The sequence below is a fragment of the Solenopsis invicta genome, chromosome 13 (genome assembly GCF_016802725.1).
Source record: "Solenopsis invicta isolate M01_SB chromosome 13, UNIL_Sinv_3.0, whole genome shotgun sequence".
Classification (NCBI taxonomy): domain Eukaryota; kingdom Metazoa; phylum Arthropoda; class Insecta; order Hymenoptera; family Formicidae; genus Solenopsis; species Solenopsis invicta.
Window position 1 is genome coordinate 9765149 of NC_052676.1, and position 25811 is coordinate 9790959.

General features: G+C 34.2%; 3 protein-coding genes across 3 annotated transcripts; all 3 read right to left on the reverse strand.

Annotated features, from left to right (window-relative positions):
* Nucleotides 1–14: 14 nt before the first annotated feature.
* LOC120359452 (uncharacterized protein F54H12.2-like) lies at nt 15–2145 on the reverse strand. The gene is made up of 2 exons (XM_039456936.1): nt 1413–2145; nt 15–172 (listed from the first exon to the last, which is right to left on the reverse strand). The coding sequence occupies exons 1-2, from the start codon at nt 2143–2145 to the stop codon at nt 15–17; spliced, it is 891 nt and encodes a 296-aa protein (XP_039312870.1).
* A 13993-nt stretch (nt 2146–16138) lies between these two features.
* LOC120359402 lies at nt 16139–17599 on the reverse strand. The gene is made up of 3 exons (XM_039456755.1): nt 17530–17599; nt 17395–17456; nt 16139–17322 (listed from the first exon to the last, which is right to left on the reverse strand). Exon 3 carries the CDS (start codon nt 17309–17311, stop codon nt 16139–16141), a length of 1173 nt encoding a protein of 390 aa, XP_039312689.1. The 5' UTR covers nt 17312–17322; nt 17395–17456; nt 17530–17599.
* On the reverse strand, nt 17395–18259 carry LOC120359453. The gene is made up of 3 exons (XM_039456937.1): nt 17811–18259; nt 17530–17721; nt 17395–17456 (listed from the first exon to the last, which is right to left on the reverse strand). The coding sequence occupies exons 1-3, from the start codon at nt 18187–18189 to the stop codon at nt 17395–17397; spliced, it is 633 nt and encodes a 210-aa protein (XP_039312871.1). The 5' UTR covers nt 18190–18259.
* Nucleotides 18260–25811: the final 7552 nt, after the last annotated feature.

Below are 25811 nucleotides of genomic sequence, written 5' to 3' on the forward strand. Positions count from 1 at the left end.
TAATTGGTGGGTGTTCATAACCACCAAGAATTGACTGGAGAGATATCATCTTCTTCTTTTTTGATATTATGATGATTATTACGATTACACCAAGTCGTAGAAAACGATGGTGCGGGTGGTGATGACGGTGATGTCAATGATAATAATGATGTAGAATCCAAAAGACCGTATTCTTTAAGCCATTTTCCAAGGCGTAATGCGTTATTTAAAGCACATGTATATTCGCAATTGTTTGTCTTACTTTTTATGTTATAAATAAGGCATGTCTGTTCTAATCGCGGTAATTGATGAAATGGCGGACATTCTTTCTCTTCTTCTAAATTTATAACGTTTCTACTGGTAATACGATGAAGAAATGTTGATTTATCAAACCCCCGAGTGAATATGCGGTTGGTAAACTGTGCAATCGTTCTCAAATGTCGTCGTAAGTTTTTATATGGTGTATTTCCTTCATACCACTCAATACCGTGGAAATTTTTACTAAGCCAATTATTTTGAGATTTTGAACGATCTGGTAGTTCAATAAAAGAACATGGTTGCGCGATGATCCAATGAGCACAGTAGGTTGTGTTTATAGAGACAATAGCAACTTCTTTTGGAAAGAAAGATTCTTCAGCGTTTTTGTATATCGACAACGATATCCATATTTGTAGGTGTGTTTGTTATCTTGAATATAAGCTGTAGTACTATACACGATCAAAAACCGATACAGACTGTCGGGTAAATATATGCGTTCTTTGTTCGAGGCGTCGTTGTTCCAGTAGTACCCGTTTCCATAGTGCGTTTATTTCAGCTCTCGGCAGCGTTTATCCCCCATAGTCTACAATTACCTGTCTAGAAGCATCGATTTCTAAAATATTATCATATTCGGCGTAAATGATACAATTTACCGTAGTTTTTAACGCTTCTTCAAAACGCACATCAATTCTAACGTTCCCGTGTTTCATTAAATTCCAGTGCGTATTGTTGTTTGCCGAAAGGTTCGGTGTGAGGTCAAATGCGAAAAGACAGTAGCCATTTGGATAATTTTCACGAGAAATAAAATTACCCTCGTTTAGAAAATGTATACCCGTTCCAGAAAAGAGTGTGTGATAGGCATCCATATACAGGCCTTCTTTTGTAAAATCTGGTTGTAGCGGTATTACTAGGTATTTGTGTGCCGTCAACGTATAAAGATAAATAATTAATTTTGTAATGATGAAAATTAAAAAGATTAAGAGTGCGATTTCCGTTGAATGCTCTATTATCGACAAAACCGATTATTAAACGTTTTGGTATCTGACCAAGTATCACATTGTCGAGCGTTTCACCATATATACCGCTATGTATAGATATAGATTTTACTTCAACACGCGTAAGAGGATACTTTGCTGTAGTTTTTGAAAGAGCTTTAGCGTGGGCTAATAATATACCTGGTGAAATCTTTGAACGTCTGACAAGTAGCGTAGCATCGAGTATATGAACTTCGAAACCTCGTTCGGTTTGATCCATAAGGCAGAAAGCGTCTCTTGATTGTACCATCCGCAAACGCATTTCTACGCCGTTTATCAGAAACCTTTCTTGATTGAAAACATCGCAATGTAAATAACCCATAAGGTCAATTTCCTTAGCATTAGCTGTTAACGAACACCGTTTTAGAAAACCGGCGTTTAAGATGGATGGTTGCGCCATTTCACTACCCGTATCGCTATACCACAACACACTTGTTAAATGAGAGTTTTTTGCAGCAGGGCCATAATTAAGCAATGTTTCTATATAAGCTCTGTAAGCGTACGCATTATTTGGGGGTGTTACAAGTTTTTGATTGAAAAACACATCTACCTGATTGAATAACGAATGCATAAAATTATTGACGGGTCCTACTAGCTTATCAACAGCACCTGAAGTCTCTTCTTTTTTTGGAATTTCTTTGGAAACGGTCGGTCTTATTTGAACACTGATACATAACATGGTATGTGGTAAGTCGATGTATTCTTCTCCCTGGCCTGGTATAACAAATTCTATAGGTGAATCATCGGTTAACGACGATATTGGTTTGTAATGTAACCATTGCGAGTTTTCAATTGTTGCTTGCGTTGGTGGGACGGTGAATAATTCCAATTCTGATTTGAGACACTCGCACGAATGAGAGTGTAAAAAGGCCATGGCGTCGTCTGCTTTACGTCAAATATGTTATTGAAAAATGTCAACTACAGTTCGTTTATCGCGAATAGAGCTCTTTTTCTTTTTTATCTTCTTCTTTAACGTGTTTGTCTTAGTTTTCGGTGTTTTGCTACTGTAAATCTTTTTCTTTTTCTTTTGACGCCTTACGATATGATCGTTGTCGCGAATGTTAATTAAATGCTGTATATTTGACTTTCTAGGCGTTTTATAGCCCGAACCCTCCATGAGAATATCAATTTTTTCTTCGGCTTTCCGTTTTAGGCTCTCAGCTGAATCTTTCATACGGCTGTTAAAAGCTTCTTTAAACGGTATATCTCTTTGAATTACATCGCGAGCTACATTCATACCAGAGCGAGCAACTTCTTTACCGATGGCTCTGGCTCCTTTTAATAAAAGGGTTAAAACACGTCGAAAGAGACCACCAAGAAAACTACCGACCGCGTTGATTTGGGGCGCCTACATAGACGCGTTCGATGCCACTTTGTCTACCGCTACCGTGTTGAATATCGAAACGCATCATAATATGTCATTTTTAGTCTAATCTCTTAAAATGTAGTGTTACAGTCAATGTACCATATTCGAATGGTATAGGTTGTCCAAACTCATCTCTTATATCAATCTCGATTGTTTGCAAAGCAGTGTGTATTAGCGGTATATATTTAGCTGTTGCAAAACTTTTATACTTAACCAAACCATAAACATACGATTCTATATCTAGAGGTACTGTGTGAAGTAGAGGTGTTTGCATATCACCTGTAATGTACGATTCGCATATATCGGTATATACAAACAGCGTTGTAGGTAATGCTCTGATTAAACTAGCCGGTCTAGATGCCGGCCAAGACATTTCACCATCCAATATATGACATTGAGTTTCATAACCGAATATTTGAGCCAGAGATGGCGATAGGCGGAAACCATGTGTTATAGCCATACAATCTGTACATGAACGCTGTGCTGTGACATAACCAAACCTATTTAATGTAAAAATTAAATGTTTCTTCAGCGTTGTTTTGTTTACTGTTTCGATAAGATCGTCAATTGTCTGATACAGTCCTTGTGGTACTATATGATGTTCTAAACCCGTTTTTAACTCTTCTTCTTCAGGCGGTTCATTGATAAAATTTTTTATTTTCACCAAAGTCTTTTCATCTTGTGAAAAATGGAGAAACGTCATAGGTATTTGAATATCAGTTAAAGAAACACCCCACTCCCCTTGTAAACGTAATGCTTGTGGTAGACGTGTAATAAAATGAGTTGTTGTGTTATCCTGAAAATATGAAGAACTGCTGTTGCTAGGTAAAACCACGTAAAAATTATCCCTCATTATAATTTTTTAAATCGTTAGGGTTTATCTACTTATTAAAACTTTCTGGAAAACCGCGCCAGCTAACGAGGATACGTCTTGCACTGCCTCGTCCTTTACTACGAATTATTCTTTCGACCATAAGATCGGTCTTTGCATAATCTTGCCGGATCCTGCTCAATTCTTTTTCATAAAAAATGCCGTCGATATCTTCACCATGAAGGTCTCGTAAAAAATATACAGGTGGTTGTGGATGTGTGGAAATGCGTATTATAAGAAATATTTCTTTGCTCCAGCCGCCTTCATAACCTTTCGCGAACGCTGCTTTACTACTACTGATTCGCACCAGATCACCGATCTTGTATTTAGGAGCACCGGCGCATTTACTATCATATCTATGCGCGAGATTTGATCGAGCAAATCTTGCATTGTTCAATGTTACATCTTGCGGGACCATTTTAATACCGCTATGATACGAACGATTGTACGCATCAACAATGTTATTTAGTACATCGATATACCGCTTATTCCTTGCATAAGTGAAATATCGCCATATACGCTCCTTTAATGTCCTGTTATTTCTTTCAACAACTGCAGCTTTCACATCTGGATTACGGGCCACTCGAAAACCAATTTTTGCGTTTTTTAAAAAAAGCTATGTGGCAGACCCCACAAATTCTTTACCACGATCTGTTTGTACAACAATAGGTCGTCTACCATTACTACGGGCCAGTATATGTACTAAACCCCTAGCAACACTAGTACTTGTTTTATCACGTAGTTTTTCAATCCAAGCAAATTTGCTTAAAACGTCAATAACAACAAGTAAATATGCGTAATTATCATTATAATTTTTAATTGCACGTAGATCTACGATATCTGCCTCCCATACATCATCGATATTATACAGATTGTAAGAACGTCTAGGATATTGGCGACGTAAAGGCCTATGCAATGTATATGCATCTTGACTTTCCAGCCAGGCAATTGTTTTGTTTTTGGGTATTGATTTTTTTGTTTCACGCAATAATTTTGGTGCTCCAAAAAAAGAGGCCGCGTGCATTGGTTTATAATAAATTTTCTCTAGCTTTTTCATGTTCTATCACGGGTTTCTTTTTTTTTCCTAGGTGATAAACTTTCCCACCTATCTGCGGTACCATAACACTCGCTGTAGGTATCGGTATCATCTGTAGGAAGCTCGCTTGAATCAGACCGCATACGCGACGGTCCTGCGGTGTGTGTCGTTGTATTGTTAGGTACTTGAAGCGTATTGTTATTGACCGGTTCATTTAACCATAAATTTTGATTTCCTATAAATTCACGTGGGACCTTTACATTGTGCATGAGTGTGACAAAACGATTTTTGCCGATCGGTTTTGCTATTTTTCTGGAGCGCATAGCGTCGTTTATAAGGTCGACGATATTAGATTCCTTTATTTTTACACCATCAATAGAAATAACACCATATTTATCCCAAGTTAGTCTTTCAGAAGCGTTCAAATGTGTATGGTTTAATAAAAGTCTAGCTTTTGGTCGATATTTTGATGGTACGCTATCTAGAATAAATAAATCGTCTAAACAATCTTTTTGTTCCGGTGTTTTTACCTCTTCATCCTCCGAATATCTTGATTGCTTTGTTTTGTAAACAATGTCAATCAAAATATTAATAGATTTAGTAGGTATATTGCGTTTTGCTTCTTCTACAAAATACAGGTAACGTTGTAACGTTTGCAGGTAAGCTTTGCATTTTTCTCTTTCGTCCGCAAATTTGCTTGAATTGAGAATTTCAAGCATTTCTTCATCTAGTCTGCTTATCGTCGTACCAGGAGTTCGAATTGTTCTATCGTTCGATATCCGTGTTAATTGCGCAATTTTTTCTTTCGGTATCAAGACCATTTTTTTTGCGTGTTCCATTATTTTTAGTTTCCACCTATAAGACGAGATAACACGGTGCCTAATAATAAAGGTAAGAAACCACCTCGCTGTACGATTAGCCGTTTCTTATTCTTCCAAGAAGCGTTTTTATCAACTAATCGTCGCAATATGCTCGCATGACGCTTCAAACGACGTTTATATGAGTGTTTAAGAGCCACATTACCGCGTAATATGTTTAAAGCACACTCACATATACACCTAATAAGTTTTGGGTCGGCCTTTTTCAAGATAGCAACACGCTGTTTATTACTGAGGTGACATAAGGCCCGTAGTATCGCTGTGTATTTTTGACCAAATAAAATATGCGCGGGCAGGACCATTATAAATTTTACTAAATAGCCGATCTTTTATTGTTACATTTACAACAATCTTTAATTAGCGGCGTTGGGCCATTAATATGCAGTTGCTGAGTCACTTGATTATAATGTTTTAAACAACGGCGATAACTACACACTTCTGGATCTTTCTTTATATACTCAGGAAGCTTATCCCACAGATAATCTATGTGATTACCGATTAGTAGTAAAATAATTTTTGGTATAAATTGTAATTGTTCAACTGTTAACTCATCGATGGTATCGTCATTGTCTACCAAGATGAAAAACATTTTGACTACTGACAAAATTTGAATTCATGATCGTATTTAACCACATTAAAAACACATCTATATATCAGATAAATTTTGTAAAAGTATTAGATACGTATTATTGGTATTTCCTGTGCGGTACTCTTGTCTTTTAGTTTTTTACGTGGTATATAAACATATTGGTACTTATCATCAGGAAATATATGGGTGCGAAAACGACAACTCTCCGGTGTGGATTGCTTTAAATCAAGTAATAAATAACCGTGTGCTGTTGTAGTTGCATCGTTATATACCTTCCATAAGAACCGTGTATTTTCGGGATAAACTTGGCGCGCTAAATGCTGTATTTGGGCCCGATCTCTTGGGTTTTTAAACACAACTATATAATTAGCATTTAATGAAATATCGCGCATACCACGTCCTTGGTGAAATAAATTTTGTGTAATAAAAATAACACTAAGGTTTTTATGATGACTCCCTTTCGTGAATAAATCTATAACACTGTTATCGGATGCTTCGCGCATGAGGTCATCAATAACAATAAGCTTTGGCCGTGGATCATCAGCGTAGTCATCATTTCGCGGTAGACCTTCACGAAATTCGACATTATCACCATATTCGGTGTAACCTGATTGCCATTCTGAATAGTAAAATAATACGCGGTCAAACTTGGTATCACTCATAAAATTCATATTCCGAAAAAATCTTTTCACAAAAAAAGTTTTACCACAGCCTGTGGGACCGCAGATCATAGAGGTCCAAGGGTGTTTCCACCGTGTATCCATTTTTACGAATAACGCTCGGTGGCTGATGTTTTTACTTAAAAACTTTTATATTGTAATACAGGTAAATATTAGAAAAATCGATAAACTTCTGATAATACATAGATATTTTATTCAAAAGCTCAAAAATACAATTATATAACAAATAATTATAAATTACAATGACCGTATGGTAACGACCCATAAGGCCCATACCGTCTTCGTTTATTAAATGTCTGCTTACATGTTTTACTCTCTGTACACGTTATTACGTTATGAAGCTCCGTACGTCTGATAGAGTCAAAATGAAGTGTTATCGACGTATCTCCTTTATCTGTAACGAGTGATCTGACGGAATAATAGTTGATTAATTTATTGTTTGCAAAATTAAGAGTTATACCTTTAGCTTTGCAAATTTCTACGGTACTACCATCGGGTTTACGTACAAGAAATGCGTAAAATTTCGGGCCAGCCGAAACAAAAGATTTAATGTAACTACCCTCACCGTAGAACGCTAATTCATTCGTCAAGTCACCCAACAATTTACCTGTTGGTGGTTCATAAGCGTTCTGAGAATTATTGCTTACGTATATACATGAATCGGTATCGCAATATAAAGCCCTACCTCCGAGGCGCTCGAGATATTCATATAATTTTAAACGCGCTTGAGTTGTCGTGTATGCAGCTATAACAACATTTGTTAGAGCGGATGGCGTTAAATTTTCATCTGTATATACATAACCAACATATAAAACATCGTCATTAACAGGTAATATACTTGTAACATCAACTTCGTTACTAGAAAGCAGTTGTATTAATCTTTTACGCGTTGTTACAATTTCAACTTTAGGTAGATTCTCACGTTGACCAAATTTTCCCCAAAAAGAATTCAAACATAGTTTTGAAACAGCTCGGAGACCAGGATTGATACATATTTTTTCAGGATCTAATTTAATACCCTCCGCTCGCTCATATTCCTCTATGTATCGTTTTTTTGACTCTTCATCGGTGCAATCAGAAGGCCAACCGCTAGCTTCTTGCTTAATTTTTAAAAAAGTATTAATGTATTCTGTGAAGTGACCACCCTCCTTAGATTGGGGATTATATTGCGTTACCTCGTATTGCCAAATTTCATAAATATTTACAAGCTTATAACCAACACTTACAGCTTTGCGTATTTCTTGTACTACCCACGTACCGGTGAATTCGCGATCGGCAACATTCTCGTGTGTACACGCTGTTTGACACATATTTTCGCAACATGTACGACATAAAGCAAACATTAATTTACCATCCATACGCACCGGTAATACAGGATGATAAAGCGTACGCGGTGGTAATATTGAACAATAAACGAGTCCTTCTATTTTATCAATTTCGACACCTGTAGGACCCGTTAATTCGTGACACTCTTCACCGACATATATTTTCGGATGTCCTATAGGAAATATACCTGTTTTATAAATATATGGGTAAAGAGAACATACATCGACATAATGTATCTTCTCATTATCCTTTACATCGTAAAGAGACACCATGTTCTCTGTACGACCACCGTAAAAAGCATCGCGGGGATTTAACGCAGGCTGAGATATAGCTGGATAATTTTTTAAAAACATACGCATATCTTCTCTAGATTTTAAAATACGTTCATAATCGCACTCCCACATTTCTGTTAAAACATATCCAGCAGCTATAATTTTTGCTGTAATAAACTGAGTACGTTCTAAACGGGCATCCATTGTATCATTACCGATTCCTTGGTTTCTATTTACAGTGTAGCACCGGGTACAGCCATGCCAATAACAACCGTGGAATTGCAAAACATGTTTAATCGTCACACCGTTATTGGTTTCTTCATAATAACCGTCAACTAAAACACCTTCGGGTAATCGTGTCTCACGACCATGTCCAGCGTGAGCTATAACACTACCCAATTCGCGCTCTGTCCAAATCAACCAAGAAACAGCTTTACGCGATTGATTTTGACCCCAACGATAACCGCCCGTTGGTATAATACCAATTTTATTTTTTTGAAGAAAATTTTTACGATAAACACGTGAACAGGCTGATGCTATTGTGATACTTTCCTCGAAAGGGCAAACCATACCACATTTAATAAACATTTTACGAAAAGCTAAGCAGGCTTTACGTAATATCGTCACATCATTTTTACAATAATGTTTCTTTTTTAAAATCAAATATATAATTTAATTGTTTTGCTTTAGTAAACCAAGATAAAAACCGTTCGCGCTCATTATTTTGCATATAACAACTTGAATAATATTTCAAATCTGGTAACGGTCCTATATAATTTTGATTTTCAGGTGTATTAAATAAATGTGGGAATATACCTTTTGTAGTACAACCGTTAAGTTCAAAAGCTTTTGGTAAAGCACTTAATGGCATATGAAGATAATTTAAACTCGAGAAATGTCGTGTGCCCTATCGTCATTACAACGATATTTGTACCATTTAGTATATTATTGACGGCATCTCATTTACACCACCTCTCGTAGCAAAATGTCTCAAAATAAATTGAGCATCAAAAGCTTTCGCATTATGGGCGATACAAATTGTACGACTAAACGAGCGTAGTGGCTTTGTAGCTAAATCAACAAGTTGCTTTAGAGGGTCTTGATCAAATACATATTCACGTATACCGCAATATTGACATAATTTTGTCATATCATCATCATTATCTTCTAAACAATAAGTACATGTTTGTTGCACAACACATAAATTTGGTACATGTACACATTTTTTATCATCCCCTTTAATGCGCGTGTTTTGTTGTGTTTCAAAATCATAAAATAAAAACAATATTTTTGGTCGTTTATCTGTAGTTTGTTTTATAGGCTGTATATAGCATAAATGGTTAATATGGCAAAAATCTTTACATGTTTTGCAATATACCGCGATACAATCATGTTCCCTTTTTTTATCTATTGTAATAAATCTTGAGCACGTGTCACATATTTTTAATGTATCGCAAACACTTTTTTTATTTTTTTTTCTCTTATTTGTGTCGTCGTACGGGTTTTTTAAGGGGATGCTAAAGTGACCGGCGAACTCAATCGAGGTCGGTCTAGACTCTAATGGTCCTGCGACATCTGCGGCCTTCTGTGGAACTAAATGCGACATCTGCGGATCTCTGCAGAACTAAAAATGATAAATATCGATAATACCAACATTTTTATCGACATTTATCGACATTTATCATATAAGCGTTGTTTCTCTTCTATTTTCACATGAGCTCTATTAGACAGATACTCTATTTCTTTTTATTACATAACAAAAAGAGAAGAGAAGAAGTACAATGAAGTACAGCGTTTTATAAAAATTATATGCGTATGATAAACACTTATAGTATTGTGTCATAATTAGCTAGTTCAAACGCCTCCGATATTTAGTTATAACTATTCACAGCACGATTTACAGCTGTGGCATTTTGTTATAACAAGCCAGCTCACAAAACGCCTCTGGCAATAATCAAAAATTGTTTATAACTATCCACAGCACGATTTACAGCTGTGACATTTTGTTATAACAATCCAGCTCACAAAACGCCTCTGGCAATAATCAAAATTTGTTTATAACTATCCACAGCACGATTTACAGCTGTGGCATTTTGTTATAACAAGCCAGCTCACAAAACGCCTCTGGCAATAATCAAAAATTGTTTATAACTATCCACAGCACGATTTACAGCTGTGGCATTTTGTTATAACAAGCCAGCTCACAAAACGCCTCTGGCAATAATCAAAATTTGTTTATAACTATCCACAGCACGATTTACAGCTGTGGCATTTTGTTATAACAAGCCAGCTCACAAAACGCCTCTGGCAATAATCAAAATTTGTTTATAACTATCCACAGCACGATTTACAGCTGTGGCATTTTGTTATAACAAGCCAGCTCACAAAACGCCTCTGGCAATAATCAAAAATTGTTTATAACTATCCACAGCACGATTTACAGCTGTGGCATTTTGTTATAACAAGCCAGCTCACAAAACGCCTCTGGCAGTAATTACAAATGTAATTATAATTAGAACGGTTTACCGGTCTATGGAGAAAGAAACCTTTTGATATCTCATTATAGGTTTTTTACATAACGTAGTTCGTCTTCGCAGACGATACGGCGGCTTCCCGTTGTCCTCCGCTGCCGCTACCGTTGTCGTAGTCGTTCACTAGCTATTATCACCAGCACTAACGACGACGACAACGGCGACGACGACGAGGACGACGTTGCCGTTACCGTTGTCGTGGTCGATCACTATTATCACTATCAATGACGACGACGACGACGACGACGACGACGACGACGACGACGACGACGACGACAACGACGACGACGACGACAACGACGACGACGACGACGACGGCAACGGCAATGGCGGCGGCGATGACGACGACGACGGCGACGACGACGGCAACGGCGACGGCGACGGCGGTGACGATGACGACGACGACGGCGACGGCGACGGCGGCGACGCTGCCGCAACCGTTGTCGTGGTCGTTCACTATTCTCACTATCACTGACGACGACAACGACGACATCGCCGTCGCCGCTGCCGTGGTCGTCCATTATTATCACTATCACTGGCGACGTCGCCGTCGCCGCTGCCGTGGTCGTCCACTATTATCACTATCACTGACAATGACGACGGTGACGACGTCGCCATTGCCGCTGCCGCTACTGTTGTCATAGTCGTTCACTAGCTATTATCACCAGCACTAACGACGACGACGACGGCGACGAGGACGACGTTGCCGTTACCGTTGTCGTAGTCGTCCACTATTCTTATTATCACTGACGACGACGACGACGCTACCGCTACCGTTGTCGTGGTCGCCCACTATTGTGGTACGAACTGACTACTGCCTCTACATTATAACCTCAAACTATTGCGCGGGAACGATACGGTGAATGCGAGTGACCACGAGTGACAACGCGTCACGATGGAGACGTGAAAGAAACAAGAAAGACAGAAAAGAGACAGAGACAGACAGACAGAGAGAGAGAGAGAGGGGGGGGGGGAGGAGAAAGAGATGATGCGCAGGAGTACGCGCGGAGTAAATTATCTTAATCCGTACCATGCAACGATAACAACTATATTGTCTGAACGTTTATTTCACTGCGGGTTACTCACGAATACTCAGACGTACGTGTAAAAAGAACTCTACCAGCGACAAACGGCATGAAGCACACCGCAAAGATGCCATCAGATGCCATACTACTAGAGTGGCAGTACACGCTCGCGCGTTGCGGCAGTAGGATTGTAATTTTCATACAAATTGTAGTACAATTCAGACATTCTTGAGAAAATAGTAAAATACTTTTAGCACCTATAGTACCGTTACGAAAAAAGACGTGTCAAGTTGGGCATGTAGCTCTATAGTAAAATGCGTGGCTTATACGCCGAAAGTTTCCAGGTTTGATCCCTTAGGACAATTTTTTTTTTGTAAATCTAGTATTGAAAAAGATAAAGAAATTAAAAAATGCTGTTCTGTTATTAATTAAATTGAAATTGAACACAAAACATATGTAAAAATTGTAACACTTATTTTGACGTTCAAACACTCATTGTTAATTTTCATGGCAAATACATTTTTCGTGTTTTTGAAAAATTTTAATTTGATTGATAATAGAAAAGAATTTTTTAATTTCCTAATATTTTTTTTTAATTACGAACTTAGTGTTAAATATTTAAAAATAGTTTAAAAAATATACGTTACATAACAATTTTAAAAAATCCTACTAACTTTTATATAATTCTACATACATTATAAATAATTGTTTTTACGGATGTATCAAAAATAATGTTTTTTACAATTATTCATATATATATAAATTAGTGAAGAATGTGACAAATGAAATCACAGATATTGTAAAAATTGTAAAAAAGTTATTCTTTATACATACGTACATATAATTATTTATAATGTACGTAGAATTATATAAAAGTTAGTGGGAATTTTTAAAATTGTTACATGTATTTTTTAAACTATTTTTAATTATTTAACACTAAGTAAGTCATTATGAAAAAATATTAGAAAATTTAAAAATGCTCTTCTATTACCAATCGGATTAAAATTTAAAAAACACGAAAGATGTATTTGCCATGAAAATTTACAATGGGTGTTTGAACGTCAAAAGAAGTGTTACAATTTTTACATATGTTCTGTGTTCAATTTCCATTTAATTAATAAAAAAAAGCATTTTTTAATTTCTTTATTTTTTCAATACTAAATTGTAATATATTTCATACTGCATTATTCTTACAACGGTAATTTTGAAAGAATTAATTTTTGTAAACATGTATATGGATTATATTTATAAGTGTTTTATCCATAACGTAGCTATATTTTTTATCAATTTTTTCCTAATTTTGTAAATATATCATGATATAAAATTGATATATATTGTCATAGTTTTGTCAAAATACTATTTTGAAATTACATCAGCAGTTATCAATGCTTTACAAAACGTCAATACTTTTACATCTATTTTTCTAAATGTACCTACATAATTGCTGATTAAAATTGTTATGCAAGATTTTATTGTCATAATATAATAAATGTTGTCCTATCGAGATTTTCCTACTAATATATGTAATATATGTAATATATGTTATATATATATATATAAAAGTAAAAAACGTATATAGAATAATACGTCGCGTGCGTGCGCGCGCGCGCGCGCGCGTTGCAACTCTGATCCGCGACAAGAAAATCTGAAATCGTTTCGCTAAGCTGTGCAGTGTTGCCGGCTTGTGCAGTGTTGCCGGCTTGTAATGAGAGAAATCAAGAACGCTCGAGACAGAAGAGGATAGGTCGAGAAGAATAGACTGCTTGAGAAAGAAAAAGACAGTAGAACTCCTCACGCATCTTTCTTACTTGACGCTGGGTCGAGAGAGAAAGCATGATGTTACATAGACTTATGACAACCGCGGTGTCCTCGCCGTTACGGATGTCGATCGAGTACACGTGTATTGGTCGACGATAGTTAGTGTGCATGGAGCGCCGTTCTAGGCGCTTTGTTACATCCTATTAGGGTTTTTTTACTAAAAAATATTCTCGTTTTTGTTGGCGATGGGACAAAAATTTTTCAATATTGCGGGGACTCGGCGATCCCTAATTAAAAATTTCATGATTATGTAGTATTCATTCGTAAATTTACTACAGCAAAACCATAGAACCGGCTATTTAGGCATTCTCGAGAAAATAATAAAATATTTCTAGCACCTATAGTAACATTACGAAGAAGAATTACGAAGAAGAAGTTTGCATGCGTGGAAAAACATTGACTACCCAAGCAGAACAAGGAGTCATCACGACATCAAAATGATATCAAAGTGACTACATAATGATCATTAAAAGTCACTTTTCAATCAATTACGATTCATTTTAATGTCATTTTGACACAATTGTGTCAAATTAGTATGATATAAAAATTATTTTTACAACTTATATATATAACAATTTTTAAAAAATATTAGTAAGTTTATAAACGCTCTTTTATTATCAATTCAATTAAATTTTCTCAAGAATACAAAAGATATAGTCGCCATAAAAATTTACAATGAGGAACGTCAAAAAAAAGTATTAAAATTGTGACATATTTTTTGTGTCGAAATTGAAGTTAATATAATTGTAGAGAAGCATTTTTAAATTTATTGATTTTTTTTAATACTACACTTTACAAAAAAAAAAGTCTTGTCCCGAGGAATCGAACCTGAAATCTTCAGCATAACAGTCAAGAATCATGAACATCCTCAGAGAGGTCCGTTTACAATTCTTTTTCCGTATTGATACTATAGCTGCTGAAAGTATTTTATCATTTTCTCAAGAATGCTTGAATAGTCGGTTATACACATGTGTAATAATAATAATAATGTATCTGTATTGAAAATATTTATTCATAAAATAAAAATATTTACTCATCAAAGTCGATAGAAATAAAAACTATGTATAAATGAGTTTCTTTCTTTATACTTTTCTTATTTTACTTTATGTTATCTTTAGCGAAAACTGTAGTCAGTATCAGACTATGCACCATATTCGGTTTTCAATTTGCCATTCGTATGAATTTACTAAGTAATGCGCACGGTGGGATCCTCGCAAAGTGTGCGTGCACTTGTCATATGTGCTGATGTATCAATCGTGCTCTTAGATTCTACGAAATCTAAGAGCATGAATCATTATGAATCAATCAATTCGTAATGATTTTTATTGTAATGCAATAATCTCTCGTACCAAGTATATAGCGTTACTGTATACGATCCGCGAACTTTCGAATGGTAAGATTTCTACGGTACATATCTGTAAATGTATAAATGGTGCATAGCCTGATACTTAATTTATGATACTTTTGTCATTTACTCTTTAATTTTGTGTAATGAATATATTTCTTTTGAAAAATGGATGTCATAGATAGACGACAGGTTCTGCGTCCAGAGCAAAAAATTGATAGTGCACGTTTAAAAAAAATAAAGAGGGAATTTAAAAAATTAACATTTTCTAATAAGTGTTCTGTATAAAATGTTCAAGCTTTGACATGTGAAATCTGTATTCTAAAAATGAATAAATTTATGAGAAAGGTATGAGATCATGCAGTTGATGTTCCGAATCTACCCTACAAAATAATCAACCCTAAAAAAGTCTATCCTTTATTTATTTTTGTATTACGGTTGCGTTTCAAAATTCACTGTTAGTATTGTAAATCTACATTATAGGTAACGTCTACAGTATACGAAACTATAGATTTCTAGTACTAACAGTGAATTTCGAAACGCAGAATGCCAAGAAGTTCAAGCCAAAGCAGATAATCTGCTTGCAGAGTTGTATTTGACAGGAAACCTAACCTATTATTGCTTAGCTTAGATTCAATCCAATCGATCGATAAACTGATCGATTGCTTCGTCCGACTTGAACACTGCCATCTGTCAAAATACAGGGCAACTAATTGTCTGCTTTCTTCTGCTGCGATCAGCTGTGATATATCGAGATCAGACGTACGTGTGCTCACAAATTTTCTGTCAAAGAAATCTTTTATATTAGACTTCTAAGCCAAATTTTGAAAATTTTACGTTGTTCTGGCGTCTAATCTGCACCTCACTGCACACTCATTTTGTAGGAAAAGACCGTCAAATATTTGTACGAAGCGAATATTGCCACTCGTTGACAGCTCTGGATGCCATACTAGACTATGATTAGATAAAATGATATAAATTTAACGTTTTCGGCATAAAGTGGCGTGCTGTGAGGTACATTAAAGTTTATACTTTAATTGTAGAGAAGGATTTTGAAATCTAATAATTGCAATTAAAAGAAAAGTTTGACAGAAAATTAATCGTTTTCTGTCGGTAAAAAAGGACCATGTTTAGTATCCCCTTAAATGCTGTTGAAAACAATTGTTGTTATAAAAAGAGCGTTTACAAGAATTACATTTAATACGGGGATTTGCGGTTATTATACACGGTGGTTGGCTCATACAACGATTACATTTGCGCGAACATTTATGATCCCTTATTCTAGTATACGCTACATTGCAAAACACGCAAAAACCCCTACTTCCTACAGCGGCGCGTAAATTTAGAATTGGCTCAAAATGGTGTAATCTTCGATAATATAGAACACGCAGCGTATGTACGACGCTGGTGAATGAATTTATTACATAAGCCGTCCCATCATATAAAGGCTCTCCACCATGCCCTAGCGTTTCAACCTCGTATACAACTATAGCTACTCCCGCGTTTGCTAAATATTTTTGAAAATACTCTAACTCCGATATAGAGCAACCATTAGGCGGTATATCTATTTTAGCATTTCTTACAAGCTCGAGCGCCTTTTCTTTTTGTAGTTTACCCCTAGCCAAACGTATAGCCATCCAATAACGATGTAACTCAGCCGAACGAATTTCACCGCGTTCTGCATATGCCAAAGCTGTTACTAATGAACGTGGGAGGCATAAATTATCGGTGTTTGTTATCGTTAATATCGACCGTTTTGCCACATTATGGGTTAATTTTCTTCGCGAACATCCGTTTACTCCACGTATTACACAACATGTTATCGTACAGCTATCGTTAATACAAAAATTTGTATTGCTTTGTGCGGCTCGGCTCACTAGTGCCCATAAGTCTATATATTGAAAATCGCGTACATAACGGAAAGATAACCACACTGGACCAAGTGAAAAAGTATCGGCTGTAAATGTTACACCTATGTAATCGTCAGGATCACTCGAATTTGTAAGATATGCGTGTATTTCTACAAGTACTTTATCCAGCCACATTAATGGATCGGTAGCCTCTGGAGCCTGACAAATAACGAGCGTTATTTCACGACCGTACGCATCAAACCGTTGAAAATAGCGTTGATTCTCGTTCGATATATTAAATGTTATTGGGTCTCCGACTTCATTTTGAGCATGTTGTAACGCGTCTCTTTCTTCAATAGGATCCACATCTACCACGCCTTCTCTCCTAATCTCGTGCGACTCTTCTTTTTCCCCCACTTCTACAGCAGTAGAGTGACCACACCCCACTTGCATTGATGATATACCTGTAGTAATACATTAATGATCACTATTTTAATTTTTCTACAAGTTTTTTTTTTAATGTGTTTATTACTAACTTAATCTTCAAGGTGTTTAAACGAGTTTACGACCTCCGTCGTATGACTCACAGGTACAGACCCTGCATCATATAAATAATCTTATTTATTTATTTATTTATTTATTTATTTAACAATAAAACATAAATATCTTACCGTTATTAGTATCGGTGACCTCGTCTGTTATTGTCGTAGACTCCACTAAAGAGGTGCCTTGTATATCATCGTTCTGCACCATTTCCAACGATTTGTCTGTTATTGTCACGGGTCTAACCATAGAGATACTCTGTATAGCATCAACGTCCCGTTCCATTTCCAACGATAGTTCCTGAGAAAACCGCGGAAACTCTGACCATACCCAACCAATATCATTCATTAGAAGCTTGTTAGATATAACTAATTTTATATACTCAGCAATAAAAATTGAAACTTCATACCATTATTATTATCAGCGCAAACGGCGTTATTAATTAAGCCGACATCTTGTACAGCGTCAAATGGTTTTTCATTAACGTAACCACTCTGTATTGTTTCTAACGCCGTTGGTTGAGGAAGTTTTAGAAATTCCTGCCACAGCCATCCTCCACCCTCCATTAAAAATTCATTAGAGTTGTCACGATCATTATTTATATCGTGTTTGTTTTCCTCATTAATCATACCAGTATTATCCGTAATATCTGCAGTGTTAGCAGTGTTATCAGTGATGCTATTTTCACCGATTAATTCGTTATTGTTAGGGCTCGTGGTTGGAATACAGTTTTCAAATTGCTCGATACACTCAATTAGAAATGTATCGTCCTCGTCATTCGCTAGCATCTCTTGTATGTCTAATAAAATGTAATATCTATTATTTCGATTACTCTCTTCCCTCCTCTCTCTTGATACGTTAAGATGAGCGAATTGCAACCAACTTCTGCAAATTTGTTATACTTACTACGTCGTTCATCATACCTGGATACAATATTTTTAACGTAAGCCGTATTGTGTAAGCCACGTCGCACAATTTCGTTATAAATAATATGTAGGATGTCACGATCACCAGAGAACAATCCGCGATTAAAACATTTTATAATATTACGTAAAGTGGTGTGATTTATTAAAAATTTAAATTTTTTTAATAAAGTTTGTCGTGAATCACTCCGTAAATGTGTACACCAGGCTCTATTACAAACACGGCGTAAATACGAAGAGCGCGGTATTAAAACACTCTGTACTTTAATTATTATTTCGCGGAGATTCATTTTACCGCAGAACTTTATTCGCTCAAAGTTCTCGATATACTAAATGTTACAAAATGCTCTCTAACGAGTTATAAGATTTCTGCAGCATCAGCTGATTCTCAGGATTTCTACTCGCTAGTTTTTTTGATGACAAGACATCGCAGACATCTCCGGAACGGGCTGTATAAAGTTTTATATCTGAATACATTTTTTGTAACACGGAAACAATAATAGTAATAAAATAGATTCTTCCTTCTCAGGCTATTCATTCACCTCCACCGACACATCTATCGGTGTCCTCTTCCCTACAGCTCAGCCTCAGCCGCAGTCTCAGCATCCTGAGCGAGGATAGAGTGAATGGTGTCAATTATATCTGATGCAGCGTTTTTTAATAACTAACTAGATAAATAGCTAGATAGATAATAAAATAAATTAGATTAAGGATAGAATTTATCATTTAATAATATAATACAGGATATAAAGAAAAGATATTATTATTAACGGTTTTAAATCAATTCTAATATTAACGTTTTTATTATCGTTTATTTGTTATTTGTCTATCTATTAAATAAAAACGCTGCTTTGCTTCACACATGATGTACAAGCCCAAACGATGACGTAATAATGTATGGGATACTCGTTTTTTATCGCGAGACGTGTAGCAAGCGGTTTCATATTACCTAACGCGTGCATGTGTTTGCCTTTATATGTTAACTTTGGGGAGTCCGGATTTGCGGCACTATGGTATATTAAGATTTATAGGTAATCCTTCTGCCCCACTATTGCACTGATCTTCAGTGTATAAGATCGACAGCACAGCGTTCATTAGACGTTTGTTAATTAAGCTAATAAGTACCTTGCGATATATTGTACAGTGACTAACGACATGGCAAAACGAAAAACGGATAGCAGCTGTATCAATTCCGAATCATGTGAAACAAGTAATTCGTGCAAATTTGTAGAGAAACAACTTCTTCTACCTACAATATATAAATTAAATCTTTCTTGGTAAGAAAGTAATTATCGAATTTGAAGAGGATGAACAAAGTGGCGATTTATATCCAGCGGCTCGTTTAATCGGAAAAGATTTTATTGGCGTGTCATTTAAAACAAATGCCTGGTATAATTTCCAGAAAGATTTTAACACTATATCCGAATATTTTGATACGACTGATGACGTGGCTGAGAAAATGCATGATCAGCAATTTATAAAAGAAGATTTCTTACTACTATTCACAATTTCATATGGTCAACGATCTATAATTATTGAGAGTTTGCAAAACTACTGCAGGGAAGAGCTTGATATACAAAATCGTCAAGTCGCTGCAAAAAAGAGAAGAAAATTTAACCCCTGGGCAATAATAATCCAAAAAAACACTTTTGATAATCTTAAAGAAATATGTGTATGCATTAATGAACGCTTGAAAAAACTTGAAGCAATCGCTGAATGCGTCAATTATTGTAAAGATATTTTAATCAAGCGGATAAATATAGAAGTGTCAAAAAATGATTTTAAAATGGATTTACATTCCGTAACGCATTTTATTAAAACTGTACGTAGTATTCTTGAAAAACAGATTTGTAACGAAGTAAATATAAAATATCCGATATTTGTCGAGCAAGAATTCCACATTATTTTTCTCGAGCTAACAACGATATACAGAACTTACACCGCCCAAAAAGTTATCAAGTAAGTATATAACTTGGTACATTATATAACTTTTTAGGTATATTTGCTACTTAATAATAATAATTATTGTTATTTACAGTGCTGCGATCAATACATCGGTTTTAGAGTAAATAAACCTGGTTACGCCTCTGTGTTCATGTGTATAATACCTGGATACCGAGCATGCTTTCCAACTAGCTAAAAAAATTAATTTATAAAAATTACTTTGATTATTAAACAAACTACATAAATTACTGTATTTTTTAAGAATATATAATAAATATATATGTTTAATAAATGTTTAATAATTGTGTATTTTTAAAAAACAACCTCTCATAAATTAGCTTAAAAACAGTTATAAGTCTTAAGAAATTAAAAAATCAAAATTGGTCGATAGAGTAGTAGTAGCAGTAGTAGTAAGTATTCCCTCTGTATAATCGTAAATTTATTAAAACTCTAGCATTAATAAGATCAAAGTAAGATAACAACACCGATCGCGCTGTTGTGGGCAGCTATCTGCGGTGGTAGTGGTGATGGTAGGGAAAGATCGACGAGTAGTACCACTATGGGGAGACGACTGTGATGCTGTGCGCCCTGATAAGAAAAGTGGGGGCACGGCGCCAGTGACGTCACAGTCGTCTACCCATAGTGGTACTAGCCTACTTATGTATATTTTATTTTTCATCTTAGGTAATAAAGAGAGACAAAAGATTATTGGGCTTATTAGACGAAGAGGTAATTTATTCAATACAGATCCTGCGTATAATAAAGGAGAGCTGATAGTTTGTAGAAGACCGACAGAATCTAGAAAGAAAACTGCACGCGATTTTATATGTTGTGCGAGTTGTAAAGGTTTCTTCACTAAAAATAACATACGTCATCATTTTAAAGAATGTTCGCAAAAGACTGTTGGCAGATCTATCCAAGTACTTGGAAGAAAAGTTCAAGGTCGAATTCACGAACGTGCAAATTCTATTTTAAGGAATGTTGTACTTCCAGTATTATAATAAGAGAAGATGATCTCGTCCGATTAATTAGATATGATGAACTACTAATTGTTTATGGCAATAAAATGTGTGTAAAATACAAACATCAGCATCAACAAAATATGATAAGATCACGTATGAGATCATTAGCCCGTTTTTTACAAGCCCTTCGAAAAATTAATAAGGATGTGACAGATTCCTTTAGTCTTTATCATCCATCGATATACGATGATTGCATTGTCGCTGTAAATGAAGTGGCAGGTATTGATGACCATTTAAAGATTTATAAGGCTCCTTCTAACGCAGCAAGGATTGGCACTCTTCTAAAGCAAATAGGAAATTTAGCTGTCTCCGAATGCATAAAACAAAACGAATGGGAAAAAAAAACAAACATAGAGAATTTTTTAAAATTATTACAAGAAGATTTCAGTGTATCTGTTAATAAAACGGTTGAAGAGTCTATGTTACGAGCTAAACGATATAAATTGCAAGAATTACCTCCATTAGAAGATATTAAATTGTTGCACGACTTTCTACAAACTAATAGGCGTTTAGCATTTCAACACCTTAAAGATGTGTTCTCGTATAATGCTTGGCGAGCGCTAGGAGAATTTACTTTGATATCAATTCAAGTATTTAATAGGCGTAAAGCTGGAGAAATTGAACGTATATCCATCGATGATTATAAGCTTCAAGAAAATATAAACGAACAAACAAATCTAGATTTATATGGATCTTTATCGGCTGAAGCTCGAAAGGTACGTTTTAAGCTAAGTTTTTACACGTAACATTTATTTCATAAAAAATTATAAAATTTTGAAAACTATAATCTAGTAAAAAAATAATAAAAATATGTTGCAGATAGTATAATGATTAAAATTTGTGTATTGCAGATTAACTTAAACCGGGGATGTTTCAATTTCTGTATCATAAACTTTTCGTAACTTTATATTTTGCAAAACTTATAGCTACACAACAGTTAAAAAAGTATAAGTTAAATATATTTTTCATTTATTAAGAATTAAATTCTTTTGTCAAAAAGAATTCAATATCTGACATATTATTTTTGACAATAACACCTGTCGTGGCTCATTAGCTCTTCTTTACAATTGTTGAATATTATTTTTAATTATGTATTTTAATTTTTGCTATTTTTGTTTTGCTTACTTATTTGTATATAAATTTGCAAATACGGTCTGCTTTTGATTTTTTATTTTAAATTACACTCTCGACAAAGAATATATTATTTTATGGAGGTTATATACATTTCTATACTACTCATTACGAATACATAAACAAATTTATTCATCTTACAATGATTAATATAAAATTGAAATTACGACATAATATAATATAAAGATATTATATTACCTTCACTATTTTTATACTTTTTATTTTTGCGGTGTAAATTCTTGCATCATGTTAATACAAAAATTAATTAGCCTAAATAGTTTTAAAAGTAATAAAATGAATGATTATTTATTTTTTAGATAGCTGAAAAGTATATAAGAATTCTTCTTAGAGGTAAATTAGGACGATCTGTTCCCGTACTTTTGGATCGTGAAATGAAAAATTGTATTGATTTACTTTTACAACATCGTAAAGCAGCAAATATTCCTGAAAAAAACCCCTACATCTTTGCTCTACCAGGTTATGACAAAAGCCGATTTAAACATTTGAGAGCATGTGATTTATTACGTACATATTCTGTAGATTGTGGTGCAAGCATGCCTGATAGATTACGAGGCACAAAGCTTCGAAAGCATATAGCAACAAGATGCATTACATTAAATTTATCAGAACTTGACGTAACAGAATTGGCCAATCATCTTGGCCATGACAAAAATATCCACATGAGACATTATCGGCAATCCATTCCGCAGATTGAAGCAATTAAAATGTCGCGATTATTCAACATTGCACAAGGCAGTGTTGAAGAAAATGTGGATGAAGATCTGCAGTTTAATGAACAAAGCAGTTTTGAAATAAATGAAACGGAAAATTGCATTGGCGAAGATAGCGATGATTCAATCGAAGAAACTGAAAATAGCGGTGCAGTGAAAAAAAGAAAAAACGTAGTAGTAAGTATATATTAAATATGATTATATATTTACTTAAAAATTTAATGTAAATAATTTTTCTTAAAATTAATCCTTAATTTAACTTTATTTAAAACAACATTTAACTCAATTTTACAAGACATTAACTTTAATTGAATATACATAGTATGTTTATATATGTTTGTTATGGTTAAATATAAATTAATATCCTTTTAATTTTATAAATTAAAAATATTAACTTACTCAGCTTTAAAAAATATACCAATGTGGTTAGGTAAGGCAAAACAGTGCAGTTAATGTTTGATGTTAAATGAAAGTTAAGTTTTCATAATTAAGGAATCATTTTTACTTCTTAAATTTTCTTTAAATATTAATCGCTCAATACGTAACTGTCATTAAATAAAATCTTCAGAAAATTATAAACTCTATTAAAAATAAAATAAAAGCCATTTTTCTCATCTTGCTCTGTAGGTAGGGTAAGATGAGGTATTCCCATAGGCAAGATGGGATACACTTTAAAAGTATATTATAATTTAATACTAATGTCACATTAAAAATTAGATAAAATTATAAGAAAATCGCAAAAGATATAAATTATGATTCAGTGCTCGACAAAAATGTACATTTTCAGCCAGTTTTCAGCCAGCGTTATTCCCCTTACCTTGCCAACCTTTACGCAGTCCAAATGTCAATTGGTATTTAGACTGCGTGGGAAGTAATGCGGTGAGATGAAAGCTTTAAGTTGACAATTGGCCGAAATATGCATTTTTGCCGAGTCTTAACTTAAATTATAATTTATAGTTTTCGCAATTATAATTTTCATCACGTGCAATATTTGTAATTAATTTTAATATTTTATAGCATCACCGTACGGTTCCACAAAACGTATAAGATGGACTGAAGAAGAGTGTAATGTAATAAATACTTCATTTAAACAAGAAATAAGTGAACGACGTTTGCCCTCAGGAAAACAAATGGTAGAAGCTAAAATGAGAAACAAATGTTTAAGCCGTTGCTCCGTTCCACAGATTAGAAGTTGGATTCATAACCAAATTTTTAAAAAATCCAAGTGCAAATGCAAATGAATCGTTATCTATTCACGCAATAACAAATAAAATGCATGTTATTAGTAAATAAAATAATAAATGTAATAATAAATGTAATAATAAATAAAACGCAACACAGTATCAAAGCATAATTAAATTAATTATTGAGTCTTATCTTGTATCTTAAAATAAGTCCAGGAAGAAGTTGCTGTTTCTATTTTTATTGAAGATATAAATTATTGAATGTTTAGCACATACGTACTACCTGGCACGAAAGGATAAAATCGTATTGTTTCGGAATTTATTAAAATAATTAAAATAATTAAAAATGTAAGGAATCATTAACCCTTAAATTCGTAAGTGGGTTGTAAAAACCCTATATGAACGTTTCGAACGTTTGCTGTGTAAAGACGGAATGAGATAGGAGATTGGGACCAAGACGTAAAAAAAGTTTAAAATTTCCTCTTTTGATTGATATAGTTGACCAACTATATTGGTAATTAGAATTTGAACGGCACGGCTGCAAAGTTTTGTTGAAGTCTGTGGAACTAACATTGTATGTAAGCGAAATATTTTATGTAAGTATTTTAAATTAAAAAATTGGATAAAACACGTTTAAACAGATCCGTTTGCGGATGTCGTATATACTCTGTCTAAATTTAGAATATTATATAGTTCTGTAGAAAAGAAAGCTTTTCCAAAATATATCATAAAACAAATTAATTTTCAATTTTAGACACTTTGAATAAATCAAAAATACATTATTCTTCTTGTTACATAAGTATATTTTTTAATAGAAATAACAATAATATAATTTTTTTTTAATGTACGACTCTTTAGCTTTTAAACGCCGTATTTGAAAGTCTTGAAAAGTTTTTTGTAGCGAAGATATGATATTTTGAAAGAAAACTGGATTTTTTACAAATTTTTCATTTTTGCTTAATGGTATTAGCTTTGTAACTTCAAAATAAATTATTTTTCAGCAATGGCGATTGTACAGTCATATTTCTGAGATTCTAAATTTTCATTTAAAGAAATTGTTGAAAAATTTTGATTGTAATCAAAGTTACAGCTTCTCAAAGTTGAAAAAATTTTCTACATCCGAGAATGTGTTTCCGTATTTTACCAGATCGGTGTGTTTAAAAAATACGTAATACTTATTTTGTTAATAATTTATCAAAAAGTTATCAATAATTTGATATTCAATAATAAATATCAATTACGAAAAAGTAATATTGAAATAAAAGTAATTTGAGTTTATTTTGTAATAGACATATGTTCAATTATATTAATTGTTAGTTTTATTATTATAAGTTATGAATTTTGCATTAGTAGCATTTAAAGCAAAACTATGTTTTTTATTTAAAAAATGATGGACCTCATAACTGCCAATTCGTTGACATAATCATCTGAAAGGTAGTTTTCAGGTCCAAAACTTTTTATAGATAACTTTTTTT